Below are 27445 nucleotides of genomic sequence, written 5' to 3'. Positions count from 1 at the left end.
CAGAAATAGTGCTTCAGGTTAAGAACTTTGCTTCAGAAATAGTGCTTCAGGTTAAGAACTTTGCTTCAGGATGAGAACAGAAATCGTGCTCCGGCGGCGCAGCAGCAGGAGGCCCCATTAGCTAAAGTGGTGCTTCAGGTTAAGAACAGTTTCAGGTTAAGTACAGACCTCCGGAACGAATTAAGTACTTAACCTGAGGTACCACAGTACCTTCCCAGTAGTATTGACCTTTCCGTCCTAGGAACCCGGGCTCACCTGCTTGTATTTCAAGAATACATCCAGAGCCTTGGCTAGCCTGCTCCAAAGTCTCCCGTGCTATTTTAGGGTGGGGTTTTCTAGATCCCCTTCAGCTTCTGTCAATTTCTCCTACAGCACTCAAATTTATCAGTAACATCCTCTTGGGTCCTATCCAAACCCTCCGATCCTTGACAAAGTTTACACCCAAACACACCAGCTGCTCTCGTAGTCATGGGTTTATTGACACTCTGGAAGAATTTCTAGTGAGGCACCATGTTGACACAGACTGGAAGAGACCGCAGCGTGTGAAGAACTCATTCGATCCTTTCCCAAATGCCAGACCTTCCTCCGGGCTTCTCCGCCACTGCCCTTTCCAGCCCCCAATACCATCTGTTCCCAGAGTCGCCTCACGTCAGGGACCGATGAGGCAAGAAACCTCCTTTAGGCAGGCACAGCAGGAAGTGTTTGAAAGTTGCTGGTACGTGAAAGGAGTGGGGTGGGGTGGGGTGGGGGGAGAAAACAGGCCCCAAGTGTGTTTTTAAATACAGGCATTGTATGCTTAATTAAGACAGCTGTCAGCTGCCCATCAAACTTTCAGGAGGTAAAGTCAGCGGAGGTGGAAGAAGTCTTCAGATGCAGCTGGTGAGGTGTGTCCAAGAGGAAGCCCAAAGCCTTGCTTCAATCTCCTCCTACTGCTGTGTTGGAATTGTGCTATGATGCCAGCCGGAGTTTGAGGCTCCCTTGCGCAGCGCTGCAATATGGCATGACTACAGCAAGGGTAAACACACACTTACAGCCAGTTGAGTAAAGCTGGGAGCAGGGCGCTGGGTCCTCAGCTTCCTGGCCCCCTCCCCTCCAGGCCAGTGGGGCCTGTCAATCACCTGACACCCCAATGCCATATAAAGGGAGCTAGAAGAAGGTGAAACTTAGGCTCTTAGCAGGCAACAGCGGAAGAAAAGGCAGTGCTGGCCTTGCCTGATCTGTATGCCCTCCGAAGCCTGGCTAGATATTATGCAGTTGGCAGGGTTGAGAATCCTCTACATGGGCTCAGCCAGGTGATCTCTGCTCTGCCCCCTCCCTTTCCCCCTCCCCGTGGATCTGAGAAGTCTGCCCTTAAGGCAGCTCCTGCTTGTTTCTCTTTCCTACAGGATATGGGGAAAGAGAACCTGATGTTTTACTTCTTCCCTACTCGCTTTCTTAGGTTCTGGGCCTTTCCCCAGGATGTTGCCAGGGGAGCCAACACACAGGTCCGGAGAGAATGGAAGATGGCTCTCTATACCCTGCGGCTTTCCACAGTGGGTTCTAGCTGCTATTCCCATTAGTGATTTTCTTGTGCAGGCCCAGCCAAGGCCACTCCAGACCCTCCTTTCTGCCTAAATGCCAAATCTCACCAGCCTCGCTCTGCCCCGCAGGGAACGTACTGCCCTAGGACCTCTTCCAATCAGCCCTTGCATCGTAGAACCCAGGGGACCCCTTTACTCGATTCCCACACCAAGGCCAACCCCTCGGTAGGTACTTTAGACATTCAGAGAAAGGGGAAGCAGGGGGAGAAGGCATCACACCACCAGAGGAAGCGGCTGAGCAGGACAGAGAGCAGAGGAAAGCCGTCAGGGCTGCCTCTCAGGCTCACAAACACCCACAATCCGCCACAGCGCAGGGACCTTCACTATTTGTCACAGGCCAACGGGGAACAGTCTGGCTGAGACCCTACGGGAGTCAAGCAGCTCCCTCTACTGCACAACGCCACGCACTTCAGGCACCTATTTACACCGCCTAGGGGTCAGGTATTCCAGTTTCTGAGCTTCACTGGCCACTTTAACTTGGGTCTGTCCCAGATTAGGGCACTGGAGTGTTGTGGCAAATTGTTCCCAGCTGAATGCCACTCAGGCGCTTGGGGAATTCTGGCCGCTGCCTACGAGGTTTCGCCGTCTCTGCAGCCTCCGAAGGTTCGTATGCAGCGTGGCGAAAGTGGGGCAGAAAATATGAAACAGAATCCGAAGCCATCCGCCTCCACAAGTTTAAACGCTGCAGACAAGAGTCCCGGAAGCGTCTGTGCAATGCTCAGACCCGACTCGTGGGTTCTGTCCCGTTCCCCGTCTCCAATGCCGCAAGCCAGCCCTGCCGATGTCCGAGGAGGAACTGCCAACTTTAGCAGCAATCGAGGCTCCCCCTGCCCCAGCTCACATGCAGCGAGTGCTCCTAGCCACACGCAGGAAGGAAGGGTGGCACGCAGGCCAAGTCCAGCCTGCCCAGGTCCCTGGCTGCAACAGGATGCTGGTAAGCTGAATGGAGGGAGCTGCTGCAGTCCATATTTGTCGCCTCCCTTAAAGCTGGGGCCTACACCGCGGTTCAAAATGGAGGCGCTTGGGCCCAGGGGCTCCCGGTTAACACTCCCCCGGGATGCGAGGGCTTAGCCATCAAGCAGTTTCAGGATGCTCTCGCGCTCCTTGAGGCTCTTCCAGGCCTGGTCTTTCTCCTTCTTTGTCGGGGTCCGCTTCTTCTGGCGGGCGGCCATGATCTTGCGGAAGGCGTCCATCACCTCGTTGTCAGCCATGCGCACACGGTGGCGCAGCTCCTGTCTGTGCAGCTCCTCCTTGGCCAGCCTGCAAAAGGTTGCAAGGGGTTAGGGGGTTTGTGGGATCTGCTGGTTGCTTTTCAGCAACGGGAAGCAGATTTGCAACAGGAATATAACATGGTAATTAAAGAAAAAACTTATTGATATTTGACACACAGCAGTATTTAAATACAGTCATACCTCATGTTACGTTTGCTTCAGATTAAGCATTTTCAGGTTGCGTCCCGTGGCGACCCGGAAATACCGGAAAGGGTTACTTCCAGGTTTCGCCGCTCACGCATGCGCAGACGTTCAAAATGACGTCACACGCATGCGCAGAAGTGGTGAATCGTGACCCGTGCAGATGCGGGTCGCGTTCTGCTCACATTGCGAACGGGGCTCCAGAACGGATCCCGTTCGCAACCAGACGTATCACTGTAATCTGGTCACTGCTGCCATTCACATGCCCAGGAAAACAAAACCATGTTCGCCTGGGGTTGAAATGAGGGTAAATTTAATAAATAATAATAATAATAATAATAACAATACAAGTTGCCACCAGGGAGGCCTTCCTGAGGAGATCATCCCACAGACAGGAGGCTAAGGCAGGAAAGGCCTCTTTCTGACACCCTCCAGGTCTCCCTGGAAGGTGGCATGTAGAGAACGGTCTCTGATGATGATCTGAGGGTCCGGACAAGCTCCTATGGGGAAAGGTGTCCTTAATGTAAAGGGGCCTCAAACTGGATAAAACATGGGGAGGTTTCAACCACACCATGGAAACCCTAAGTCTGCGCTTCCATCTCTATCCAGCTCTGGTCCAGAACACCAACCCCCCAGGAGGAGGAGGGCAATAAAAATGAAGCAAAACACATCTCCATGGCCAAGGAGGCAAAGGGATGAGGCCATTAGATTCTCCACCCACATCTGGTTTTTTTAAAACGGTAAATTATTCTAACCGGTTTCAACCTTGCATTCTTACAACGTTGCCACCCACCCTGGGGGCTAGGGGTGAAGGATGGGCAAGAAATCATTATCCTCCTCTTCCCACCTGAGCAGCTCGACTTTCTTGGCTCGGTTGTGCGCGCTCAGGGCTTTGAGTTCAGCCTGCCTCTTCCGCAGCTCGGCCAGCACCTCGTCCTCCGAGTCCTCAGCAGGCCGGTCCTCCGACTCCAGCAGGCCTTGAGCAATCAGCTCTTCTTTGATGCGGCCTTCCAGAGACTTGGTGTGGGGCACGCTGCGAGAGGACACAAGAAGCGGTGCCACGGTGAGGGAAACCTCGGCACTCAGAGAGGTCTGGTGGCGGGGAGCAGAGCATAAGGTCCAGACCAGTGTTTCCCAACATCTGGTCTCCAGCTTTTTCCAGACTACAATTCCCATCATCCATGGCCACTAGTCTTCCTACTTAGGGGTGATGGGAGTTGTAGTCCAAAAACAGCTGGAGACCCAAGGTTGGGAAACACTGGTCTAGACCTAGGTGAGGAGCCTTCCCGTAAACTGGAACACCTGGCAAGCTTTGGCTGAGTCATTCGTTCTCAGCCTCGGTTTCCCAAGAGCCGTTTCAGCCTTCCGTATAGTCGGAACTGATTGCCATCTTTGGCAATTTAGCGGTATGCAAAATTAGCATCGTTTTGTAGTTTACGTTTTCACTGGGTTCCACTCATGCAGCAGATTTCCTCTTTGTCTCCTCTCCCCAATTCTGCTCCAGAGGGGCCCCAACCCCCAGTTTTTGAGAGCATGCTGTGTGTGTGTGTGTGTGTGTTTGTGTGTGTGTGTGCGCGCACACACAGGGAAGAGGAGGGGGAAGAGACAGTGTTGGATAAAGCCCATTGTGTTTCAAGGTTTGCATTGATATCATCATTTGTAAGCCGTCTCAAGGTCACCTGTGACAGAAAAGGCTATACAAAAGTTGTAAGGAAAGGTGACACCAGTGGCTAGTCCTGGGCTGCTTTTGGGGGGGGGGGAATGGCACCAATAGCTTACCCAGAGTTACCCCACCACCTGGCAGTGCCACCTCTCCCACGAAGCTGTCACCAACATAGCTACTTTTGAGCTGAAAGGTTAATCTTTTTCTCTGTTTTTAAGTCCTGTTTTTTTACAAGCCTCTGAAGGCAAATAACTTGGACTGCTTGTGAGTTTTCACAGCTGCCCTTTTACGCAGCTAAGATTTGGAACCCATTTTTAGAGTTTGGTTGCTGTGATGGTATACAGTCACGATTTACAGTTTGATTTAGTCAAACCTTGATTGTCAAACGTAATCTGTTCCAGAAGACCATTCACCTTCCGAAGCGCTCAACAACCGAGGATCAAAGGGCGGTCAGCAAAGTCAATGCAGATAAAAGGGAAAAACTCCCTAGAAGCAATTTCCAAAAATAGTTTGAAAACCAGAGCAGTTACTTCCGAGTTTTCGGTGCTTGGGAGCCGAAATGTACAATAACGGAGGAATTTGGGATCCGAGGTTTGACTATATTAGGAGCTCCCCCAGCCTCCACCCCAAAAAGAGCCAATGAGGGAAAAGAAAGGGCAGATTTCTAGAAGGCTGATTTAAAAGGAACAAGAATCTACTGCAATGCGCTCTACGTGGAGCTACCTTTGAAGGTGACTTGGAAACTGTAATTAATCCAGAATACGGCAGCTAGACTGGCAACTGGGAGTGGCCGCCGAGACCATATAACACCAGTCCTGAGAGACCTGCATTGGCTCCCAGTATGTTTCCAAGCACAATTCAAAGTGTTAGTGCTGACGTTTAAGGCCCTAAACGGCCTCAGTCATGTATATCTGAAGCATCTCCACCCCCATCATTCAGCCCGGACACTGAGGTCCAGCTCCGAGGGCCTTCTGGCGGTTCCCTCCCTGTGGGAGGTGAGGTTACAGGGAACCAGGCAGAGGGCCTTTTTTAGTAGTGGCACCTGCCCTATAGAAGGCCCTCCCATCAGATGTCAAGGAAATAAGCAACTACAGTGGTACCTTGGGTTACAGATGATTCAGGTTACAGACTCCGCTAACCCAGAAATAGTACCTCAGGTTAAGAACAGATTCAGGTTAAGAACGGACTTCCGGAACGAATTACCGTAAGTTCTTAACCGGAGGTACCACTGTATCTGACTTTTAAAATACATCTGAAGGCAGCCCTGTTTAGGGAAGCTTTTAATGTTTAATGCTGTATTGTGTTTTTAACATTTGATTGGGAGCCACCCAGAGTGCCTGGGGAAACCCAGCCAGCTAGGGGGGATATAAATAATAAATTGTTATTACTTATTAATGATAATTATTATTATCCTACAAAGCGCTTACCTGAAGGGCTTGTTTTGGCTGCGGGGGGAAGTGCTGGCCCCATCAGCTGCAGAGTCCTTGCCTGCTATCTCAGGAATAGGCGAGTCTTCGATGGGGGAGATTATGTTCTCCTACACAGAGAGAGGGAAGATGGGAGAGGTGAGGCTTACAGGGTCTTGGGCCTTCTGATGCCACCACCTCCTCAGGGCCTGCTGAAGCCAAAGGAGGACCCAGTCTGGATTTTGTCCACTTACTTCTACTAATGCCTGCAGAAGCCGCTGGGTCAGAGGTCCAAAGGGGCAGCCGTCCTCAGGCTGTTCGTGCTGAGACTCGGACTTCTTCAGCAAAGCGTCGACATCTGGAAAGGGTGGGAACAAAGGAGCAGTTGAGTAGCAGGATGGGCCGGTTGGCTTGAGACCTTAGGCAAAAGCGGGAACCACTAGGCAGACGCCCAACCGTGTAGGAATGTTCTGTAGTGGGAAGAGTTTGGGCTTTCCCATAATAACCACACGGCCATAAGGGAAACCAAACCCTTGGGTGCACCACAAGTCAATGAGAAGAACCTTATACCAACCTAGATGAGCAGTCCATCAAGCCAAGGGCCATCAAACCTTAAAGGCACTGCCAGCCTAGGGGAATAGCTCAGTTGGCTAGAGCGTGGTGCTGTTAATGCCAAGGTTGCAGGTTCAACCCCCGTATGGGCCAGCACCTATTCCTGCATTGCAGGGGATTGGACTAGATCAGGGTTTCCCAAACTTGGGTCTCCAGCTGTTTTCAAACTACAGTTCCCATCATCCCTAGCTAGCAGAACCAGCGGTCAGGGATGATGGGAACTGCAGTCCAAAAGCAGCTGGTGGCCCAAGTTTGGAAAACTCTGGTCCCTTCAAACTCTACAGTTCTATGATTCTATCAGAAGACTTCCGCCCGAGAATCCTTAGTTAACCGGGAGTCACACCCGGGTGGGGAAGATTTCAAGTGCTACATACAACGGTGGATCAAAGGCCACATGGAGGGGTCAGGCCTGGCAGTAGGTGTGGTCAGGGCCTGGGTCCTCCCCTTCTCTCTCTCTCTCTCTCTCTCTCTCTCTTGCCCTCTCTCACTCACTCCTTGCCTCCCTGCCCACCAATATCCTGCCAACTTCCCCCTCCATCTATGACAGCAATCAACTGCACATTGCTTGCCTCTCCAACTGATTAGTGCTGGGAACAGTTGAGTGGTGCTACCGTGCCAACTGCAGCAGGAAGCGGGAGGCAAACGACGGGATCTCAGTGATCCTGCCATGTGCCTCCCACCTATCTGGCTGTCCGGGAACGGCGAAGAAGCACCCCCATGGGAGCCCTTCTCAGCTATTCCTAGGGCTAAACAGCTCAGGTGTGGCGGGGAAAGAGACCTGCAGGGCAACACAAAGTTTGACTCAGGGCTGCATGTTGACACATAAAGGCTGTGCCGTCTTGGTGACATATAAAGCGTGGCCCGTATTTGTGAGCTGCAAACTCCCCCAGAAAAGATGGCACAAGATTCCGCAGAAGGCTCTCGGGTACCTTTAGTGTCCAGCTCTGTCAGGGGCCCCAAAATGCCTTTCTTCTTGTCAGCAGTAACGGCGGCTCGAGCCCCGTCCTTCTGCTCCTCCAGCATGTCTTCTTGGGCCCAGCGCTGGGAGTAATGCTTCCCCAGAGGTGGGATCTATAGGGGCAGGAAAACCGTGCATTCACATTGTGCAATAACAGGGTGGAACGGCGAGTCTAACTCTGCCTCTGCTCATCAATGTCCAGATGTTTTGCTCCCTCCCTCCCCGGATGTAGCTCCACACAAATCCCACTGCCCTGCCCTCTACCGTTTCCTCTTCCGGCCTGCTGGTAAAGGTAAAGGGACCCCTGACTGTTAGGACCAGTCACGGATGACTCTGGGGTTGCGGCGCTCATCTCGCCTTAGTGGCCGAGGGAGCCAGCGTACAGCTTCCAGGTCATGTGGCCAGCATGACTAAGCCGCTTCTGGCGAACCAGAGCAGCGCACGGAAACGCCCTTTACCTTCCTGCCACAGTGGTACCTATTTATCTACTTGCACTTTGAGGTGCTTTCGAACTGCTAGGTTGGCAGGAGCAGGGACCGAGCAACGGGAGCTCACCCCGTCACGGGGATTCGAACCGCCGACCTTCTGATAGGCAAGCCCCAGGCGCTGTGGTTTAACCCACAGCGCCACCCACATCCCCGGATGTAGCTCCACACAAATCCCATTGCCCTACCCTCTGCCCTTTCCTCCTCCCGCTAGTCCTTGCCTCCATTTCACCATGTGCACTACCCTATTCCCCCCCCCAACAAACCTGCTCCATGCTGAACTCCATTGCGCCCCTCAATGTATCAGGCACCCTCCCTTTTGTTGCTTTTAGTGATATCCCCATCACCTTTCGCTAGGCAACTGAAACAGGCATTGTAGCTAAATGCAGCGGTCAACAGGCAAAGAAGGGAAGAGGAGCACACAAATTGTCTGCTTGCCACCTAGGACAGTTATCCAGCACGCCCAATGGCAGGTGCAGCCCGCTGAGCAGGCAAAACCACGAAGGAGAACCACGTTAAGCAGGGACAGAAGTAACACTGCCCATGCTCAGATGAAATATTGATGCAAGATGGATGCAGAGGAGAGCTCTTTCATCTTGCCAACACCAGGTGTTACTGAGGGTATGTGTGAAGTTTTATCTCCATTTAGTAAGAGCTGCATGACCGTCTCCCTCAGGAAGTTGTGGGTTCTCCTTCAGTGGAGGTTTTTAAGCAGAGGTTGGAGGGTCATCTGTCTTGGATGCTTTAGCTGAGATTTCTGCACTGCAGAGGGTTGGACTAGGATGACCCTTGAGGTCCCTTCCACCTCTACAATTCTGCGATTCTGTGACTCTCTGATGTTCATTATACACATTTAGGCACCAGGCAAAAACGTGCCTTTTTAACCAGGCCGTTGGTTGATCCGATTTACCTCCTATGCCCTTTTAAAATGTTTTTTTTGAGGGGGGTTGGGGGGGGCTATTAGGTTGTTGTTTTTATTTTTATTAGGTATTTTGTGGTTTTATATCTTGATTTTATTCTGTGAACTCCCTTTAGACCCCCAGGTATAGGGCAGTAGACAAATTCAATAAATAATAATAATGATGATGGTGTGACAGCTGTTGTTTAAGCTGGCTTTGGTATTTTATATAATCCCAGCTGTTGCATCTTTTATTCTTCCAATCTTATGGCAGCGGGCCATGTTGAATTCTTGGGTACAAAGGACAGATAAAAGCTTTTCAAGGTAAAATATATAAATGACAAGAGAGGTGTTTCATGAAGCCGGGGAATGTCCAAGGTCAAGAGAGGGAATGTGAACAAGAGGCTGGTTGTGTTATCTGGGAAGCATCATCATGTGACCTTGCCACTAAAGATAACCAAGGTGGCTCATGTGGGGAGGCTCCCTTCACTTTGGCACCCGCTGTCTCACATATCTGGCTGGTGTTAAGGCTATAAAAGTTCCACATCCAGCAATAGCCAAGTCTCAAAGATAAGAAGAGAGTTGCAGCAACTTCTCTCAATGAGAAAGCCAGCGTGGTACAATAGTTAGAGGGTCCTGCTACAATCTGGGAGACCACGGTTCAAATCCCCACTCAGCCATAACAGATAATAGGTAAAGGGAGCCCTGACCCATTAGGTCCAGTCGTGGCCGACTCTGGGGTTGCGGTGCTCATCTCTTTATTTGCCGAGGGAGCTGGCATACAGCTTCCGGGTCATGTGGCCAGCATGACTAAGCCGCTTCTGGCGAACCAGAGCAGTGCACAGAAACACCGTTGACCTTCCTGCCAGAGTGGTACCTATTTATCTACTTGCACTGACTTGCTTTCAAACTGCTAGGTTGACAGGAGCAGGGACCAAGCAATGGGAGCTCACCCCGTCGCGGGGATTCAAACCGCCGACCTTCTGATTGGCAAGCCCTAGGCTCTGTGGTTTATCCCACAGCGCCACCTATATAACAGATAATAGAAAAGCTTAAAATGGGGCTGGCAGAGCTGGAGAAGACGCAGAACTGGACAGCTAAAAACAAGCAGGAAGTCAGAGCCGCTTTCCTCTGCTAGAAGAGCTTAAAAGATCAGAGCAGCAAGAATGCTGGGTCACAACGCAAAGAACGATCCTCTTTAACAGCCTCTCAGCAGCAAAGGTGGACAGAACCACAATTTCTCCTGCTTTACTAACCTCACAGCCCCCAATTTTAATCTCTTGCCTCCATCCAGCTGGAGCAAACAGGATTCTGTTGTCCCACAGCAGAGAGGAGATCGCTGGTGGGACTTGCAGGGAGGTGAGGTGGGAGAAACCACAGTTTCTCCCAGCTTTCGAAACTAACTGAGGGGCATCTCTCAGCTGGGAAGGTTCCCTATCTGAAATCCTGGAGAACCACTACCAGCTAGTATAGACAATTCTGAAATTGACAGGCCAGTGATCTGACTCTATATAAGGCAGCTTCTCCTACTTCAGTTCCTCTGAGGGACTGTTAAAGAAATAAGTTGCACAGAAAGAAATAAGTTGTGTCAGGGAACTGCCATCAGCTCAGAGGCGAGAGGTGGAAGGGCAGTTGTGTTACAGGGAGCCTCCGAAGATCTTGCGAAGCAGCTCTTCCTCCGGCGAGGAGGGAAGCCCTGCCTCCAGTGGGGAACGGATGCAGGGATCAGAAGATGCTAGAGAGAGCCACAACACCAAGCCTGAGCAAAGCGGAGGGGATGCAATTCCAGTGGCGTAGCGTGAGTTGTCAGCACCCAGGGCAAGGCAAGTAATTTGCGCCCCCTAACCCGTGGATTTGCGCCCCCGAACCCGTGGATTTGCGCCCCCTAACCCTAACCCCCAGATGTTGCGTCCGGTGCGGCCGCCCCCCCGCCCCCCCACGCTACGCCACTGGGCAAGTCCCCCTTTGCCAACGCCCTCTCTGCGCAGTCGGTTTGCGTGCAGAGAGGGGGGGAGAAGGATGGGGGTCAAAAGACTGTTATGCTGGGGAAGGTTTAAGGACCGCCCACTCCCAGATTCTGCTAGCGACTGAGCAGACATGGACTTGAGACGCTCTGCACTGTAAATGTTTTTGGACAGATAATAAAGCCTGGAAAAGACCGGTGGGAGTCTTGCCTGTTCGCTCTCGAGCAACCACGCCGGCACATAACAAGTTGGTTCCTTAGGTTGCGGCCTGGCAACAATACTTAAAACATTCCCTCCATAGTGCACACAGCTACCACCATGTGCTGAGCTGTGGGAAATGTTATGAGAAGCCAGCAGGAAAGATGGTCCTGACATTTACATTATAAGAGGGGTTAGCCTGCAAGTACTGCTTTACAACAAACCCAGTAGTTAATAGGAAGGAATCATTCAATCACACGTTACCCAGTGCACCCTGGGTTTGTCCCTGGCTCAACACTACAGCTCAATAAAAAGGGCTACTTAAAGAGAATTTTATGAAAATGACGTATAGATGGTATTTAACACCAGTTAGCTAATTTTGACAAAGGTCCGTATAGTAAAAGCGAGGGTTTTCCCAGTAGTGATGTATGGAAGTGAGAGCTGGACCATAAAGAAGGCTGATCACTGAAGTATTGATGCTTTTGAATTATGGTGCTGGAGGAGACTCTTGAGAGTCCAATGGACTGCAAGAAGATCAAACCTATCTATTCTGGAGGAAATCAGCCCTGAGTGCTCACTGGAAGGACAGATCGTTAAGCTGAGGCTCCAATACTTTGGCCACCTCATGAGAAGAGAAGACTCCCTGGAAAAGACCCTGATGTTGGGAAAGATGGAGGGCACAAGGAGAAGGGGACGACAGAGGACAAGATGGTTGGACGGTGTTCTCGAAGCTACAAACATGAGTCTGACCAAACTGCGGGAGGCAGTGGCCTGGCGTGCTCTGGTCCATGGGGTCACAAAGAGTTGGACACGACTAAACGACCAAACAACAAACAACAACAAAATTGGCTAAAATGTACAAGACAAGAGCTAATGAGTGTTGGAAATGTAAAGAAAGGGAAGGTATTATCTTCTACCATATGTGGTGGATATGTAAAGAAGTAATAATAATAATTTATTATTTATACCCTGCCCATCTGGCTGGGTTTCCCCAGCCACTTTGGGCGGCTTCCAACAAAATATTAAATACAATAGTCTGTTAAACATTAAAAGCTTCCCTAAATAGGCTTTCTGGGAAATGGTATATAATGAGTTAAAGGAAATGTTTAAAAATACTTTTGTTAAAAAACCCAGAAGCCTTTTCACTGGGTATTGTGGGTAAAGAGATACCAAGGGAAGAAATCCGAAACCAGCACAATCAAGTATTCCAAAAGGACTGGAGTAAATTTATACGATATCTGAAAGACTATTGTAAGCAACTAACATCACTAGTAGGATTGTCTGATGACTTGTAATGAGAAACTTTCCACCTCTTTATGTTTATTTATATTTTGAACCATTATGTAATGAGTGCAATTAGAATTGGAAAACGCAATGATATAAAGGTTAATTTTGAAAGCCATGTGGCGGGAGGGAAGGAAATCGATAGGCTTTAAAGAGCCTGTGCGGTAAAGTAGATAATGATAATGTGAATGTATATGATTAAATGGAAAATAAACTTTAAAATTATTTTTATAAATAAATAAATAAAAAGGGCTACTTGGTGGACGCAAGAAAACTTGGCTGCGAAGGGGCAGGCAGGCTGAATGAAGTGTCTCCATTTTTACCTTGTAGTGTTCTGCTTCGTCTTCAGGCGGCTTGAGGAGTTCTTCTAAGGTACGCACCTCCTCACTGGTGAGGTCAGCACAGTAGGGCTCCACCGAGGCCCAGAACCTGCAAACAAGACAAACATACACACATGTAGCTTAGGTACTGTGGCCGGCAGACAAGAGGAAAAGGCAACCTGAATTTCTTAGTGGAGTATACTAAAGTACAGTGGTACCTTGGTTTGCAACCGTTTTGGATTACAACCGTTTTGGATTATAACCACGTCAAACCAGGAAGTGCGTGTCCCTTGGGTTACAACCAGTTTTGGTTTACAACCAGACTTCCGGAACAGATTACGGTTGTAAACCAAGGTACCACTGCAAAATAAAACTGATTATCCAGCAATATTCCAACCATATCTTGTGGGGTTTTGTACGGAGAGATGTAACGCAACTCGTTTCCTTTGATCTGCATACAGCGGGCAAAACAATGGGTTACATCTTCAAATCGACCGCTTTCAAAAATACATTTTCATTGCTGCAGAGGTATATCTGTTTCAAGGAGGTGCCTTCGCTGTATTCTTTTGGGCGCCTGCTAAAAACAGTCTTGTTTAAACAAGCCTACTCAGATGCTTATAAAGCTCATACAAAATTTTAATTGGTTGTAGTATCTTAACTTTTTGTACGTTTTAAAGTATTATTGTAAACTTTTCTTGATTTTCTTGTTTCCTTTTTGTAAACCACTTTGAGTGCTTTGGGTTTCTTTGCAGTCCAGCAGGGTAACAAAGAGTTTGTTTGTTTGTTTAGATAGACAGATCGATAAATTCTCCCTTCAAGATATGCAGATTATATGTAACAAAGCATTTTTCATTATTACTGCTGCAGTGGAAATCCCTCTCCCACATACCTATTAGGTGCATCATTTTTGGGGATACGGGGCACATCAATTGGGTCATCTGGGAATTCGTACTCCTGGATTTTGGGCTGTAAGTTCTTGGATTTGGGCCGACCGGGACCCTGCCCTGTGCTGTGACCTCCTTTCCCTTCCAGCTTCTGTTTCTTGGGTTTGCCATGTTTGACAGGAGTGCCCAACTCATGCTCTTTTTTTTCCAGCTTCAGAAACCTCCTGTCTCCTTTCTTGTCTTGCCAATCTGTCAGGATCTGAAAAAAACCAAAACAGCTGCTTTGTTAGTCCCTGTTAGAGAAAAAGGTGATATAGTCATTCATTCAAAGGCTGCTAGGTCACTGCCCCAAACTGCTCCCATCCCCTTGGCCCCAGTGACTCCTGCACTGCATACTTCTTTTCATAGCACACCTGAGTTGGGGAGGGGGGAATTCAGGGGCTGGAAGAGGTTTCACCAGAAAAAGGCGGCTCCATCACTGGCAACGCCATATGCTAGACAACATTTAGAGGGTAACAAGCACTTTCTTCTTGAAATGCACTGTGCTAGAGCAAGATATAAATATATATAAATCCGTATTTAGAATCAGGGAGTGTAGCAGGCATGTGAAAAAGACCTTCTAGATGATGTCCAGCTTCTTTGCACCCATCTCTCACTTCTGCACATCTAGGAGTTGAATTGAGCAAACTAACTGTGCAAGTGGAAGAACTTCTGGTTGCACAACAGAACCTGCCCTCCCTCTGCAGGCTTTCCTGGGCAGATTTTGGGGGGGTTGCAGTGTACATCTGGGGATAATGTATGGGGCGAATTCTATTGCAGGAGCAGAAGTCATACCACTTTCTTGGACACAGCACTAGGACTCTTGCAAGGCCTTGCCCAATTTAGCTCCATCAATTGCTACTGGTGGAAAGGGTGGAAGAGCCCACAAACAAAACCTGAGTACAAAATGTCCTCAACACTGTCAGGAGCTCGGCCTACACTCATGCAGGACCCTGGCAGAGACACATGCCTGACTGGCATGTTCTCTCCCTCCTGGTTGATCGTTTGGGAGCCTCAAAAGCTTTCCACGTGGGGAAGAAGTTTGGGAACCACTGAAATAAAGCATCTCCATTCTATGGAGCAGCTTGATTTCCATCTGACCTGGGTCTCAGTCTCCAGCACCCGAAGCCGGCGGCTGGCAGAAGACAGCAGTGTTTCGAGCTCCAGCTGCAGGGTGTCGAGTTCTTCAATGCCAATGCCATCATCTTCTGAACGGGCCAGCACAGCTGTGTAGCGAGGGCACACCTTCAGGTGGTCCACGGACTTGAAATCGTGGAACTGAAGGGGACAGTCCTTTAGCTCAGACATGGTGCGGCTAGCTGGGTCTGCGAGAAGAGAAAGCGACATGAAGGAACGGAACAGCGACAAATGCAGGTGCCAAGAGGGAGGATCAAAACAACAGGGAGTAAAAGCAAAGCAAAATACAGTGGTACCTCGGGTTAAGTACTTAATTCGTTCCGGAGGTCCGTACTTAACCTGAAACTGTTCTTAACCTGAAGCAGCACTTTAGCTAATGGGGCCTCCTGCTGCCGGAGCACAATTTCTGTTCTCATCCTGAAGCAAAGTTCTTAACCCAAGGTACTATTTCTGGGTTAGCGGAGTCTGTAACGTGAAGCGTATGTAACCCGAGGTACCACTGTACAAAAACCGATAACGGTTAACTGGCCAAGTGACACAGGTTAGCACTGAGAACTCTTACCCTATGGATAACTGGAGACAGGAAGGCGGCTCACAACCAGGAAACCTGCATTGATGGAGACATGGTGACAGGATAATCAGCCGGAAGGCAAGGCGCCACAGTGAGGGGCAAGTGTTGAAGGGATGGGAGCAAGCAGGTTGCAGGTGGAGGAAAAAGAGGAGAAGGAAAAAAAGAACGAGAAGGCAAGGCTAGTCTACAGAACATCAGCAGGTGGGAAAGGGACCGCAGGATGGGCAGCGGGAGGGGAGACCCTCTGCAGGGTTAAGGCACAAACGTGCAAGGGAAGAAAAAGTACAAAGCAATGAGGGTTTGGAAGGTGGGATGAGCAGCATTGGAAAAACGGACCCAATGTGCAGGATGAAGAAACAGGTGATGAATGAGCGGGGGGGGGGGAGGCCAGGAGGGGGCGCTGGAGGAAGGAGGGGGGAGATTGCTGGGGTAGCTTCCGGTTTCAGGGGCTCCTTCCGGGTTACACTCACCCAAGGCCCGCGCATGCGCACAGGGAAGGGGAGAAGCCGCGCCGCGGGCGGGGCGCCTTCGCGGCTGCAAGGCGGGGGAAGGCAAAGGCTATACTGTATAGATAGAGACCGAGCTCTCCCCCGCAGGACTGCTTCCTCCTCCTCAGCTCCGCTCACTTCCTTCCTGGCCCCTCCTGCGGCGCCTCCTGTTGGCTGGACGCTCCCTCGGCCGCCCCGCCCCTATTGGCCGAGAGTCAAGTTCTACGGGGCTTTCATTTTTTTTCTTCCTTCCCCTCAGCCTCCTGCTATTGGCCCGTGTCCCCTCCGGCCACGCCCACACCTCTCTCGTTCCCAAATATGGAGACGGGGAGGCTTCGGTCGTACCAACTGAGGAATAGGGGTGGATCAGGAGGGACAGAGCGAAGAAAGCAAAGGATAAAAGACAAACAGCGTCGGAAAAGAACGCAACCGGCACTTTATTAGAAACACCGACCTCACCTAACTCCAGAAACTCGGCGGGGGCGAAAGGAGCCGGTACTGAGCGCGCGCATACACCTACCCCCCCCTCCGCGAAAGATTTTGGAGCGATCCAGAAACGAGGATCTCTCTCTCTCTCTCTCTCTCCCCCTCACCCCACCCCACCCCACCCCACCGCGCGCGCCGCCTCCGCGTCTTGGCGGGGGCCACTTCCGCTTCCGTTCCTGGGACCAAGACCCTCGGCTGTTGCCGCCGCCGCCGCCGCCTTTGCTGCCATGGTGAGGGAGTTGGAGAGGGAGGTGGGCGGGCGAGGGGGTGACAAGGTGGGTCTGGCTGACAGGGCCAGCGCGAGGCCCTCCGAAAGGGGAAGGGGAGGAGGGTTGTCCGTTGGCGGTAACCGGTCAGGGCAGGCGCTCCCGGGGCCGTGGAGGGAGTTAAGGGGGCTCCGAAGGTAAGCTTGGCGCTGAGGGGAGACGCCTCGCCCAGGCCCGGCTGACAGGCCTCTTGCTGCCCGGAGGAGGCGGCGGAGGGTGCGCGGTGACGTCACGGGCGGCGGTTTTAAAGGTGCGACGTTTATTTTGACGGGGGGGAACCTGTCGAATCTCTTTCCTTTCAGACTGCCACCCTTCGCCCTTATCTCAATGCTGTGCGCGCTACCCTGCAGGCCGCCCTGTGCCTGGAGAACTTCTCGTCCCAGGTGGTGGAGCGGCACAACAAGCCGGAGGTGGAAGTCAGGTGGGTGTCTGTGGTGGTGGGCATTGGGGGCGGGGATGGGGCTGCATAATAAATAATAATAATAATAATGTGCTTTATTTGGAGGGAGGGGAAAAGGTCTCCTTCGGCCCTGTCGGTGCTCCCTGCTTTTTCTTTTCAGATGGCCATGAATTGGTGTCGATTGATGAATGGGTGTTGTTGTTTTTTTAAACCTATAAATACCGGGGATTAAAGCAATGTGCGCGAAGCGAAAGGGCGGCTGATGGAAACGGTCCTTCAAGGGCTCATTGCGGGAAGCAGAGGCAACAGATGCAGGCAAAAGGCTGGGGGATAAAAGCCGCATACGGAAGTGCGGAAACCGAGGAGGTGGAGTCGAGAATGAATGGAAGGGCCTGAAGGTTGCCATGGGGACTGAAAAGTTTCCACATTGCAATGCACTCCAAAGTGAAATGATAGCTGTCAGGGTAGGTTGCTGGTGGAGAGATGGTGTGCATCTTAATTCTGCTACCTTTCTCTCGCCACCCATTATTCAAGGTTTCCCATACCCTAAATACTTTTTTTTTTAAGTGTGGTCTACGTTGTGGTAATCTGTTTTGTCTGTGGTTACTTGAAATCCTAGCGTTTCAGTGTGTTTTGCTGACTTGTAAGCCACCTTCTGAAGGGTATAGACCCTAAAAGATGGGGGGGGGTCAAATAAATTAAAAAGGCTGCAATCCCGTTTTTAAAAAATAACTTTTATTTGTGGAACATTTAAGGCTGCAGTCCTAACCTCATTTACTAGGGAGTAAGCACTACTGAATTAAGTAGAACTTATTTATGAGTAGTCCTCGTGTGCACTGTTAATTGGTCAGCACAAAAGCTCTTCTTGGTTTTCCAGGGGCTTGCAATTTTAGATTCATTTTTTTGCTGTTTGTATTTTCTCCCAGCTGTCATGGCACTAGTGCCCTCTACCTTCTCATTTCTCCCCTTCATCATATCATATTTTTGTGACTACAGTAACCTTCTTCCTAATTTCTGTGGCCCAAGTATCTGACCATCCTGCTATGGATAGTGTTGATCAGTTGGTGATATTATATATTTTGTTTTATTTTTGTCTTGTTCCTATTCTGCTGGTTAACTGTCATTCCACTGCTTCATTCCATTCCACTGCTTCATTCCATGGTGACTGCAGTTACATAAATTCAATCTTCCATATCTACTGTTCCTCATACTTTTTGAAATTGTGTATGGCCCATTTTTAATGTTCTCTAATTTCAGCACAGGGTTTGATTCAAAGAACTATGCATGGACTGCAGCATTCAGATATCTCCATTCCTTCTGCATCCTCTTGGGTGCTCTAACCAAGACTTCCTTAACCTCCTGGGTTATCTCTGAATAAGTAGCCACAGGCTTGTCTTGACTTCCTTTTTGTACTGTCTTGGGCGGGGAGCAAAAGAAAGATGGCCGTATGAAGAGCAGTAGCAAGGAAAGGAACATTTTGCCATCTCCCTGTAGTTCCTCAGCTGGAAAGTCTGGTTAGCAGCTGAGGGGAAACTGCAGCTGCTTAGATACTCATGGTAAACAGACAGTCCTTCCTGCGCTCTCACTTGAGGGTTTTCCTTGGCTAAGAGGGGGCCTCGCCCAGGAATCATTCTGGTAGAAATCAGTGGAGTAAATGCCACTCTACTGACTTGTATTAAGTATGAGAAAGAGATGGCATGGCCACCAACGAGTGAGGCCTATGCTTGCTCTCTGCTTGCCTCCTCCTGCTGTTTATTCCCTCCCCACTGCCATAAAATCTATGTGAAAGTGTGTAAAGGGAGCCATCTAATTCTGAGCATTAAGAGTCCCTGCAGATATTTCCCTAGTCAAAATGTTACTGAATTATGTGAGTACAGTAATCAGTTTAGAGAAATATTTGAACAAGGTCTTAGCTGTGAAACAAATGGATAATCTTAGATTTGCTCACAAGGCAAATATGACTAATGCATCATGGTTCATATGGGTGCATTAGTTGGCCTGAAATGTACAGGTGTAAAATCAATACATTTTATTGTGCCTGTCTTGCAAGCTCCTGGTCCTCATTCTTATGTCCCTATGTTTAGAACAATTGTATTCTGTGTGTTGTATGTATAGTAGTTTACATCAGTACTCTGCAGAAAGGTACTGCGGTGGTGTTAGACATCTGGCTGAACCTCACCTTGCAGAAAGGGGTTTGCATGGACTTGGTACAGATAGAGTAAGGAACCTCCACATTCCTAGACTATCTCTATGTCTTTGACTTCTAAGTTGACCTCTCTATCCTTTGAAGTCTAGACTGCTTAGACTGCATTCTCTTCAACTTCCATCTCATATTCCCCATTCAAGATGAGAGGTCATCTTGGATCTATCCTCTGAGAACAAAAGAGCAAGCATGGCTGCCTTTGTGTTCTCTACAGTCTAGAATGATCACTTAACCTGGATAGAAGAGTTTCTCTTTCTAAGTTATGTGACTCCTGTAATAAATTATTTTATTGTTTTTACTCTACAAATACTTCTTGCCTGTGTGGGATTGCAACAAGTAAGATCTACTTTCTAACTAGAATCACAAACTACACTCCACATACCAAATTTCAATAGGTGGGCTCTGGCAGTGAGTCTGTACTGGATAAACAGGATTGATATGTGGTGACCCCTGTCCCAACGCTCTTGTCTGCTGGACTGCCCTTTTGCACTCTGAGTTAATGGATTTTTTGTCCCTTTTAGAAATATTGGGATGGCAGTTGAGTTTAGGTACATGGTTCTACTCTCCCACTGCTTCTTACTGAATCCAATATCTTCTGTGTGAGCTAAAGTGCAGTTACACAAGAGGAAGTGTTTGTGGTCTGACTAATGCCAGAAAGGCATTTGCCCACAACTGCCAGACTTGGACCTTCTTCGGTCTTCTGGCAGACTAGCTGCAGGAGCAAATTCTAGAGCTGCCTGGCTCATAGACATTGGATTGCTCACAAAATGAACAAGATGGTTTACTAGGTCAAAAGTCTCCCCAAAAGTTGGAAAGTGAATATTATGGAACTTGGAGAGGCACTTCTAATGATTTTTTTGTGTAAAGAGTCTTAGCAACTCTCTCTGATTGTGCTCATTTGCATGTTCTACCTCAATTCCTCTGGTCAAGTAGTTGAATGAATCCCTTGTACAGGGTCCTCAGGACAGTGATTGTCAGTGTACAGCCCCGTTCTGTATCTGGGATGTACCTTACCCAGAACAGCTATCGCATGGCTGAGTTATCATATATCAGCTGCTGGTGGGACAGGCATCAGAGGGCAGATTGCAGCCAGCAGGCCATATGTTATCTACATCTACCAGGCAAAGGTATAAGCACTGGAAGCTAACTTAACACTGTTGTCTTGGTCCAAAGAAGAATTGTTTATATGATTTCTTACTCACCATGAAGTCCCAGGGCAGGTTACAACAGATTAAAGAGACAATGTTAAACATATTGAAAACAACTAACAATCATTACAATAGCGTGGACACTAAAAAATGTGTCTCAGATGTCAAATGGCTTAGGGTAAAGAGGTGTGCTATCAGCATATGATGATAACAGTACAATTAGGGTGCCAGATGCACCTCTGTGGAGAAGGAATTCCACAACTTTAGGGCACCACCTCCTGAATTTTAAAAAGTGGTGAAAGCTTGCAGAGCTTGTATTTAGGAATACAAGTTCAATGGTTGGGGAGAGAAGAGAACATTGGATTGTGCTGTGGCTGGAATCCTTCCGAAGGAGAGAGAAAATATGCCTCTCCGTGGTCCCTGACATAGATTTGTCTCTGTGGGTTTGCAGAAGCAGCAAGGAGTTACTGCTGCAGCCAGTGATCATCAGCAGGAATGAGAAAGAAAAAGTCCTAATTGAAGGGTCAATCAACTCTGTGCGAGTCAGCATTGCAGTGAAGCAGGTAAGCCAAGCATGGATGGGAGATGAGGGGTGGGGTGGTCATTGCAACCCAACCTGAAAAACGCTAATGGCTGTCCCTTTTCCCTTCCACAGGCTGATGAGATTGAGAAGATCCTGTGTCACAAATTTATGCGCTTCATGATGATGAGAGCAGAGAACTTCTTTATTTTGCGTCGGAAACCAGTTGAGGTAAGGAGACCTGACCCAGGGTCAATGGCATGGTACAAAGGGCTTTTTCTGTTGTCTCTTAGCCAAAGCAACAGCATGTGACACAGGCCATTTCTTTGACAGCTGTTGTAGCATATCCCACACCTCACTGCTCTCAGTAATGTGAAGCTCTCTCAGGAGATAAGATGTCTGACTGAGTGGCTTTTATTTTCAAGATGTTGCTTGACTGCCAACATCTTCCACAGTAGTATTAGCAGTGACAATGGCTAACAGTGAGCTTGCCCCTTGCAGCATTGGTGTGACTGAAAAAAGGGTGTGGTTTCAGCTCTGTGTTGAGCTTGGTCACTAGAGTCCAAATGACTGAGTTGATGTGAATACCAAAGCCTTGATTTGCATTTTCTTACAGAAGATATGCATGTGTGTGCTGCTATACACTGATGGATGTTAAAATGGCTGTCTCCATAACTGGTGCTGCAGTATCGGCAGACAACAGGGGTTAGGTCCATTACTCCAGTGTTGTCTGTGTGTTCTCCTGATTCTTCTCAGCTGTTCGATTTATTATCATAGAATCTCAGAATTGTAGAGTAGGAAGGGACCCCTCTGCAATGCAAGAATCTCAACTGAAACATCCATGACAGATGACTATCCAACTTCTGCTTAAAACCATCTAATGAAGAAGAGTCCACCACCTTCCAAGAGTGTCCATTCCACTGTTGAATAGCTCTTAACTTCAGAAAGTTCTTCCTAATGTTTAGTTGGATTGTCCTTTCTTGTAATTTGAATCCATTGGCTTGAGTCCTACCCTCCAGAGCAGGAGAAAACAAGCTTGTTCCATCTTCCAGGTGACAGCCGTTTAGATATTTGAAGATGGCTATCATATCTCCCTTCAGTCTCCTCTTGTTCATGCTAAACATATGTAACTCCTTCAACTGTTCCTCATAAGGCTTGGCTTTATTGACTGGGTGGTTAGTATAGATAGTTCTCACTGTTACATGTAGCCAAGCCCAATACATATATCTGCAAACTGTTTATGGAAGGGAGAAAAAACAGGATAATTCCGTTCTCCCCATGCCGAGTTGGTGTCAGAGTGAGTAGGAGGTGTGATTGTTGAGTCTTTGCTTAATAGATGCTAATTACATGCTGCTTTCCTTTTATCCCAGGGCTATGACATTAGCTTCCTGATTACAAACTTCCATACAGAGCAGATGTACAAGCACAAGCTGGTGGACTTTGTCATTCATTTCATGGAGGAAATTGACAAGGAAATCAGCGAGATGAAGCTGTCCGTCAATGCCAGAGCTCGCATTGTGGCAGAGGAGTTCCTGAAGAATGTAAGGGTCTGTTAGGCAGAAGTGAAACAAAAATGGTATGCCAAAATTCACCAGTGGTTTGTGGGAGCTTGGGTGGTAAGTCATGTGACTGCCAGCGCCATCTGTAGAAGAGCAATGCCTTCTAAACAAAAAACAAAATCATGTACATTTTTTCATGTTGCAAGCCACCTTGAGGATGGTTTTAACTATGGAAAGCCGGCATTTGAATAAAATGATGTATGCATGTAAAATTGTTTAGAGATGAAAATGAAGAACTTTATCACAAGTGTTTATGAAATGTTTTTAGAAACAGCGGGAGGCCTATTGGATACAAAATTGTCTGTGGGCATAGAAGCCCTAGGTTTAGATATCTTCTTGACTATAAAGAGTTCATCACATAGCCTTGAGTAGTAGTACCATATTTTTTGCCCTATAGGACGCACCGTCCCATAAGGCGCACCTAGTTTTTTCGGCGGGAAATAAAGGGGGAAAAATTATTTCCCCCCCAGCCCCCAGAACAGGCAACTCTCTGCAAGCCGTGGGAGCCCAGCGCCGGGCTCACGCGCCTTGCGGAGAGCTGCGCAAAGTCTGGGCGCGCTGAGCTCAGCGCGCCCAGGCTTCAACATGCAGGCAACTCTCCACTAGGCTCCCGCGCTTTGCGGAGAGCTGTGCGAAGCCTGGAGAGCGAGAGGGCTCTCCAGGCCTCAGCGAAAGCCTGCATTCGCCCCATAGGACGCACACACATTTCCCCTTCATTTTTGGAGGGGGGGAAGTGCATCCTATAGGGCGAAAAATACGGTAATCGCTCCTTACATTTGTTTGGTACTCAGGAGCACAAAACCCTTGGTATGGACTGTTCCAATGGGAATCAAATAGGAGCTTGTTTGGATTCCAAGTTCCAAGAGAAGTGATCTGAATTACTTGTTACATGCTGCTAATAACAATGAAAATGCAAACAAGCCCTTGGAGGTGATAGCAAAAAGGTTGGTAGCAACCTCTTCCAGGTGTCTTCCCTTGTAAAGTTCTCGCTAGAGAAGTGAACTGCTCCAGGGTGTTGCAGTGTTTGTGTCATTTTGGTTCATTTAATATTTGTGACACTTCTGTATCTACAAAGTTGATGCCAGTATGCCACGAGACAAGGCTTAAGGTTTAGTATTAGTGTACAGAGCCCTTAACACTGCCTTCCCTAACCTATGGCCCTCCAGATGGTGTTGGACTACAACTCCCTTCATCCTTAAACATTGATCATGTCGTCTGGGCTGATGGCAGTTGGAGTCCTAAACATCTGGAGGGCACCAGGTTGGGAAAGGCTGCCTTAACGTCTTAGGATACCTGAGAACAAGAGTGTCTTGTCTTCTATATAATAGTGGTCACCTCAGTCATCGGAGAAGGTGCTTCTTACAGGGCCACATGACCCTGAGGTGACCTGGGGCCACTGGTTATTAATATATTTTGTTTCTTTTTTGTATGTTGCTTTGAGATTTTTTTCGAATATAAAGAGATTTAAGAAATTTTCTAAATACAGTAAGTTTTCTCAGTAGTTCACAAACTTAAAATTAGAATGTTGTCAAAATTCTAAAATATCTGTACAATATGACATTGAAACCAGCTAAAATGCACTAACGGGCCCAGGGACATAAAGACCTCCCTTAGCCCTGAAAACACCATAATTTAGGCACAAGGCGAGCCTTTTTGGGATAGGTATTCCACAGTAAGGGCACCAACACTGAAAAGGCCCTTTTCTAGCCCGTGTATGTGAGTGTTAATAGTGTGTGCCTCTGAGAAGCGGTATTAATCAATTTGAGTAATGCAACTTTGAATTAATTGACTTCTCTTTCTCTCTTTCCCCCCACAGTTCTAGACTAAGGGCTGGAATCCACAGCTTGGCTTTCTCATTCTCTCTGCACAGCCACCTTGCTGCGGCTTCAGAGAGGGCCACAGTTTGGGAGCGAGATGAGAAGCAGCCAGACCTGCGGGGGCTGTCCCAGCTAAATGTACACCATGCTCGCCAGCGTGCCCAGGGGAGGGGAGGGTGCTTTTTAAAATAATTTTGGAACAAAACTGTGCTTGTTTAAGACTGTGTCAACTTGATATCCTTTTCTTTTTTTTAAATGACTGATACTTGCTGTTATTTGTCTACTTGAGTCTCTTAGCGGCCAAGGCCTTGTGGGGGGAAGGATCGACTGTTCCAGCAGCCCTCAGAAAGAGTTGTTGCGGGAGTTCATCTCAGTGCTGTGCATGCAAAAAAACACCTCTGACAGATAACACACAAAAGCTGCCTTTCTCTATAAGGTTTGGGCCCAGTAAATGAGGCCTGAAGCATCTCTTTGGACAAACTGGCAGCCTGACTTGGAACGTACTAGGGTACAAGGTGTGACTACCTTGGTCCACCTCCCAAACGGAATCATGAGTTTGCAGGCAAGCCAGGCGCTGAAAAGGGCAGTCCTCCCCTGTGCCAAGTCATTCCCATTCTCTAGAGAGATCGCCCTCCCTGCAGCCCACTTTCCCGTACTCCCACAGCAATCAGAGCATTCTGAGCATAGCACTGCCTCCTGTTCATTCCCTTTCTATTCCCTTCCACATCTGTGCCAGAGGGAGCTGTGATGGGAGGGGCCAGGCCATGCGTCAGCAAAACACGACGGAGCTGGAATCTGTAACTCTTGGTTCTTTTTGCTATGGCACTTGCTGTAACTTTCTTACTCTGGGACCTTCCCTATTAAAGCCTTTTTTTTCCTTCTTGCCTCCTGAAGTTAAGCGGTGGTTGCATGGTTTCTCTGTGGTGTGCTGAGCCTGGTTATGCTGCCTGGGAAGTACATGGAATTTCTTGTCATGTCCCAGCAACTAGGATTGACCAATGTTCTGTGTTTGCCCTAAAGCAGGCATAGGCAAACTCGGCCCTCCAGATGTTTTGGGACTACAACTCCCATGATCCCTAGCCAACAGGACCAGTGGCCAGGGATGATGGGAATTGTAGTCCCAAAACATCTGGGGGGCCAGGTTTGCCTGTGCCTGCCCTAAAGGATGTTTTCAGAGTAGGTGCTCTTTCCTCACCTTAGTAGACTGTAGGCTGCATTCTCCTAAGCCCAAGGCAAACCAAATTACCATGCTCCCTACAAAGAACATGTTCTATTACGTTATGAGGGTATCTCATTGCTTTGTAAAGAACAGCTAATCCTTCCTGAAGTGAAGATAATATTCTTGCTGGGTAGATTTGCTCCACCTTTTCTAAAGTTCACATGCATCTATTTTGAAAGGTTTTTATTTATTAGGTGTGTATATTGTAGGATGTGCACCCATGGTAGAGGTGGCTAACATATGGCCCTCCATACATTCTACTTACATTGAGCCGGACCATTGGTCCATCTACCACACTGCTGTCTATCTACACTGACTGGCGCCTGCTCTCCAAGGTTGGGGGCACAAGTCTCTCCCAGCCTTCCCTGGAGATGCCAGTGTTGAAGCTGGGACCTTCTGTATACGAAGTGTGTGCTCCATCACTGAGCTATGGCCCTTCCCCAGAGGTCCAGTCATTCCTAACATTGGTGCTGATGGGAGTTGGTTAGCTATTCCTTTCCTAAGCCACTGAGACAGTGTAGTGGGTATTGAAGGTTTTATAAAAGGAAGCAACAGTTTGCTGAAATATGACATTAAATCCTGCACTCAACACTGCCTATTCCTCTAGTAAAAGTTGGCAAAATATTCTCTGCCTCAAATCGAAACATTAATGCCACTTCATTAATTGGCGAAAGGAGAAGAATAAATTTCACAGTTTCTCCTGTCCTTCCCCCTGCACCACCGCAATGTCTCTGCTTTCTTTTTTTAGAAGTTGTAAAGGGCTGTTTTAAGCATTTCCCTTTTTCTTAAGGAGAACAACCATTGCTGGTTCCTCAAGCTCAGCTTCTGCCATTGTGGGCAAGAGCACTGTAGCCTATAAATGGATTTGTGGGCTGCTTCCTGTAGTGTGATTTGACGTTCTTGTGCAGCATAGCAAATCTTCATACTCTTTATGCAGTCACGCACACACATTTGTCTACACCAAGACTCGGGGGGGGGGGGGGAGTTGAAATGGTCCTGAAGCCGAGCAGCAAGAGAAGTAAAGCATCTGCTAACAGTGGCGAAGACTTGCAAGGCAAAAGGCGATCCAGCAGCTTGGCTATTGCACAGCAAGCACAAACTGCGGAACGATATGAATGTGGGGAAGCAATAAATGACACTAGATTTCAGAAGACTGCATGGTTCTGAGGACAAAATGTACCGTATTTTTCGCTCTATAAGACGCACCAGACCACAAGACGCAGCTAGTTTTTGGAGGAGGAAAACAAGAAAAAAAATGTTCTGAATCTCAGAAGCCAGAACAGCAAGAGGGAACGCTGCGCAGTGAAAGCAGCAATCCCTCTTGCTGTTCTGGCTTCTGGGATAGCTGCGCAGCCTGCATTCGCTCCATAAGACGCACACACATTTCCCCTTACTTTTTAGGAGGGAAAAAGTGAGTCTTACAGAGCAAAAAATACGGTATTTGCGGTGAGGGCTGTTGGTTGTTACCTACTGGACCTGAAACCTAGATAAACCTGACTTGCTAAATCCAGTTTGTCATGTCAAAGAGACCTAAAGAGGCAGGTTTGTTGTCCCTTCTGAACATTGTAGCCAATGAACATGAAACCCCTTACCTCATGCACCTGCCAAACTCAAGTGTTGCTCATCTGTTCATGTGTTGATAATAGCACTCCACTGCTGAAGAATTCCTAGTTTAGCTAGCTTATCTTTCAGAGAGTAGTGGAAGGTTTTTCTTTCCTGCAGGTGATCCCCCTGGGATGGACAAAAAACAATTCAGATAGCATACACACCTCCGTACAGTCTGTTTTAGAGAAAGGCAATGAAAGAGAGGCAATTACCCCCATCCGCTGTCTCACCATCCTCAGCCAGGAGTGGTTGGTGTGTGATCCTTAAGAAGCCAAGCCAATGGGAAGAAGGAACAGAATCCTGGAATACGATGGCAGTTCCAC

The 27445-nt window shown here is 48.4% G+C and overlaps 2 protein-coding genes across 11 annotated transcripts; one reads left to right on the top strand and one right to left on the bottom strand.

Annotated features, from left to right (window-relative positions):
• Positions 1–455: 455 nt before the first annotated feature.
• On the bottom strand, positions 456–27418 carry TADA3 (transcriptional adaptor 3). Of its 10 annotated transcripts, none has more exons than XR_014560611.1 (11): positions 27335–27418; positions 27110–27248; positions 14805–15028; positions 13670–13923; positions 12784–12889; positions 7603–7744; positions 6316–6419; positions 6083–6192; positions 3840–4025; positions 1684–2840; positions 456–1379 (listed from the first exon to the last, which is right to left on the bottom strand). XR_014560611.1 is itself a non-coding variant. In XM_083724828.1 (10 exons), the coding sequence occupies exons 3-10, from the start codon at positions 15009–15011 to the stop codon at positions 2648–2650; spliced, it is 1302 nt and encodes a 433-aa protein (XP_083580954.1). In that variant the 5' UTR covers positions 15012–15028; positions 27110–27248; positions 27335–27418; the 3' UTR covers positions 456–2647. The 10 variants fall into 10 exon arrangements, 8 of the variants coding, with proteins under 8 accessions (XP_083580954.1, XP_083580955.1, XP_083580956.1 ...); XR_014560612.1 differs by lacking the exons at positions 27110–27248; positions 27335–27418 and adding exons at positions 15403–15447; positions 15882–16079; XM_083724828.1 differs by having other exon boundaries at positions 456–2840.
• Positions 16220–25191, top strand: ARPC4 (actin related protein 2/3 complex subunit 4). Its single transcript, XM_083725424.1, has 6 exons — positions 16220–16615; positions 16954–17072; positions 20854–20965; positions 21058–21153; positions 22293–22463; positions 24298–25191. Exons 1-6 carry the CDS (start codon positions 16613–16615, stop codon positions 24301–24303), a joined length of 507 nt encoding a protein of 168 aa, XP_083581550.1. The 5' UTR covers positions 16220–16612; the 3' UTR covers positions 24304–25191.
• Positions 27419–27445: the final 27 nt, after the last annotated feature.

Source organism: Podarcis gaigeae (genome assembly GCF_964106915.1).
Source record: "Podarcis gaigeae genome assembly, chromosome: 2".
Taxonomy (NCBI): Eukaryota; Metazoa; Chordata; class Lepidosauria; order Squamata; family Lacertidae; genus Podarcis; species Podarcis gaigeae.
The sequence above is the reverse complement of the archived record's forward strand: the minus strand, read 5'-3'. Positions and strand labels throughout refer to the sequence as shown.

Coding starts and splice junctions, on each gene's coding strand:
- TADA3 (XM_083724828.1), bottom strand. CDS start 15,011: ATGTCTGAGCTAAAGGACTGTCCCCTTCAGTTCCACGATTTCAAGTCC. Junction 7,745..12,783: donor ACGAAGCAGAACACTACAAG/GTAAAAATGGAG, acceptor CTGCCCCTATAG/ATCCCACCTCTGGGGAAGCA. Junction 2,841..3,839: donor AAGAAAGTCGAGCTGCTCAG/GTGGGAAGAGGA, acceptor AACCTTTTGCAG/GCTGGCCAAGGAGGAGCTGC.
- ARPC4 (XM_083725424.1), top strand. Junction 17,073..20,853: donor AAGCCGGAGGTGGAAGTCAG/GTGGGTGTCTGT, acceptor GTGGGTTTGCAG/AAGCAGCAAGGAGTTACTGC. Junction 20,966..21,057: donor TCAGCATTGCAGTGAAGCAG/GTAAGCCAAGCA, acceptor TCCCTTCCACAG/GCTGATGAGATTGAGAAGAT.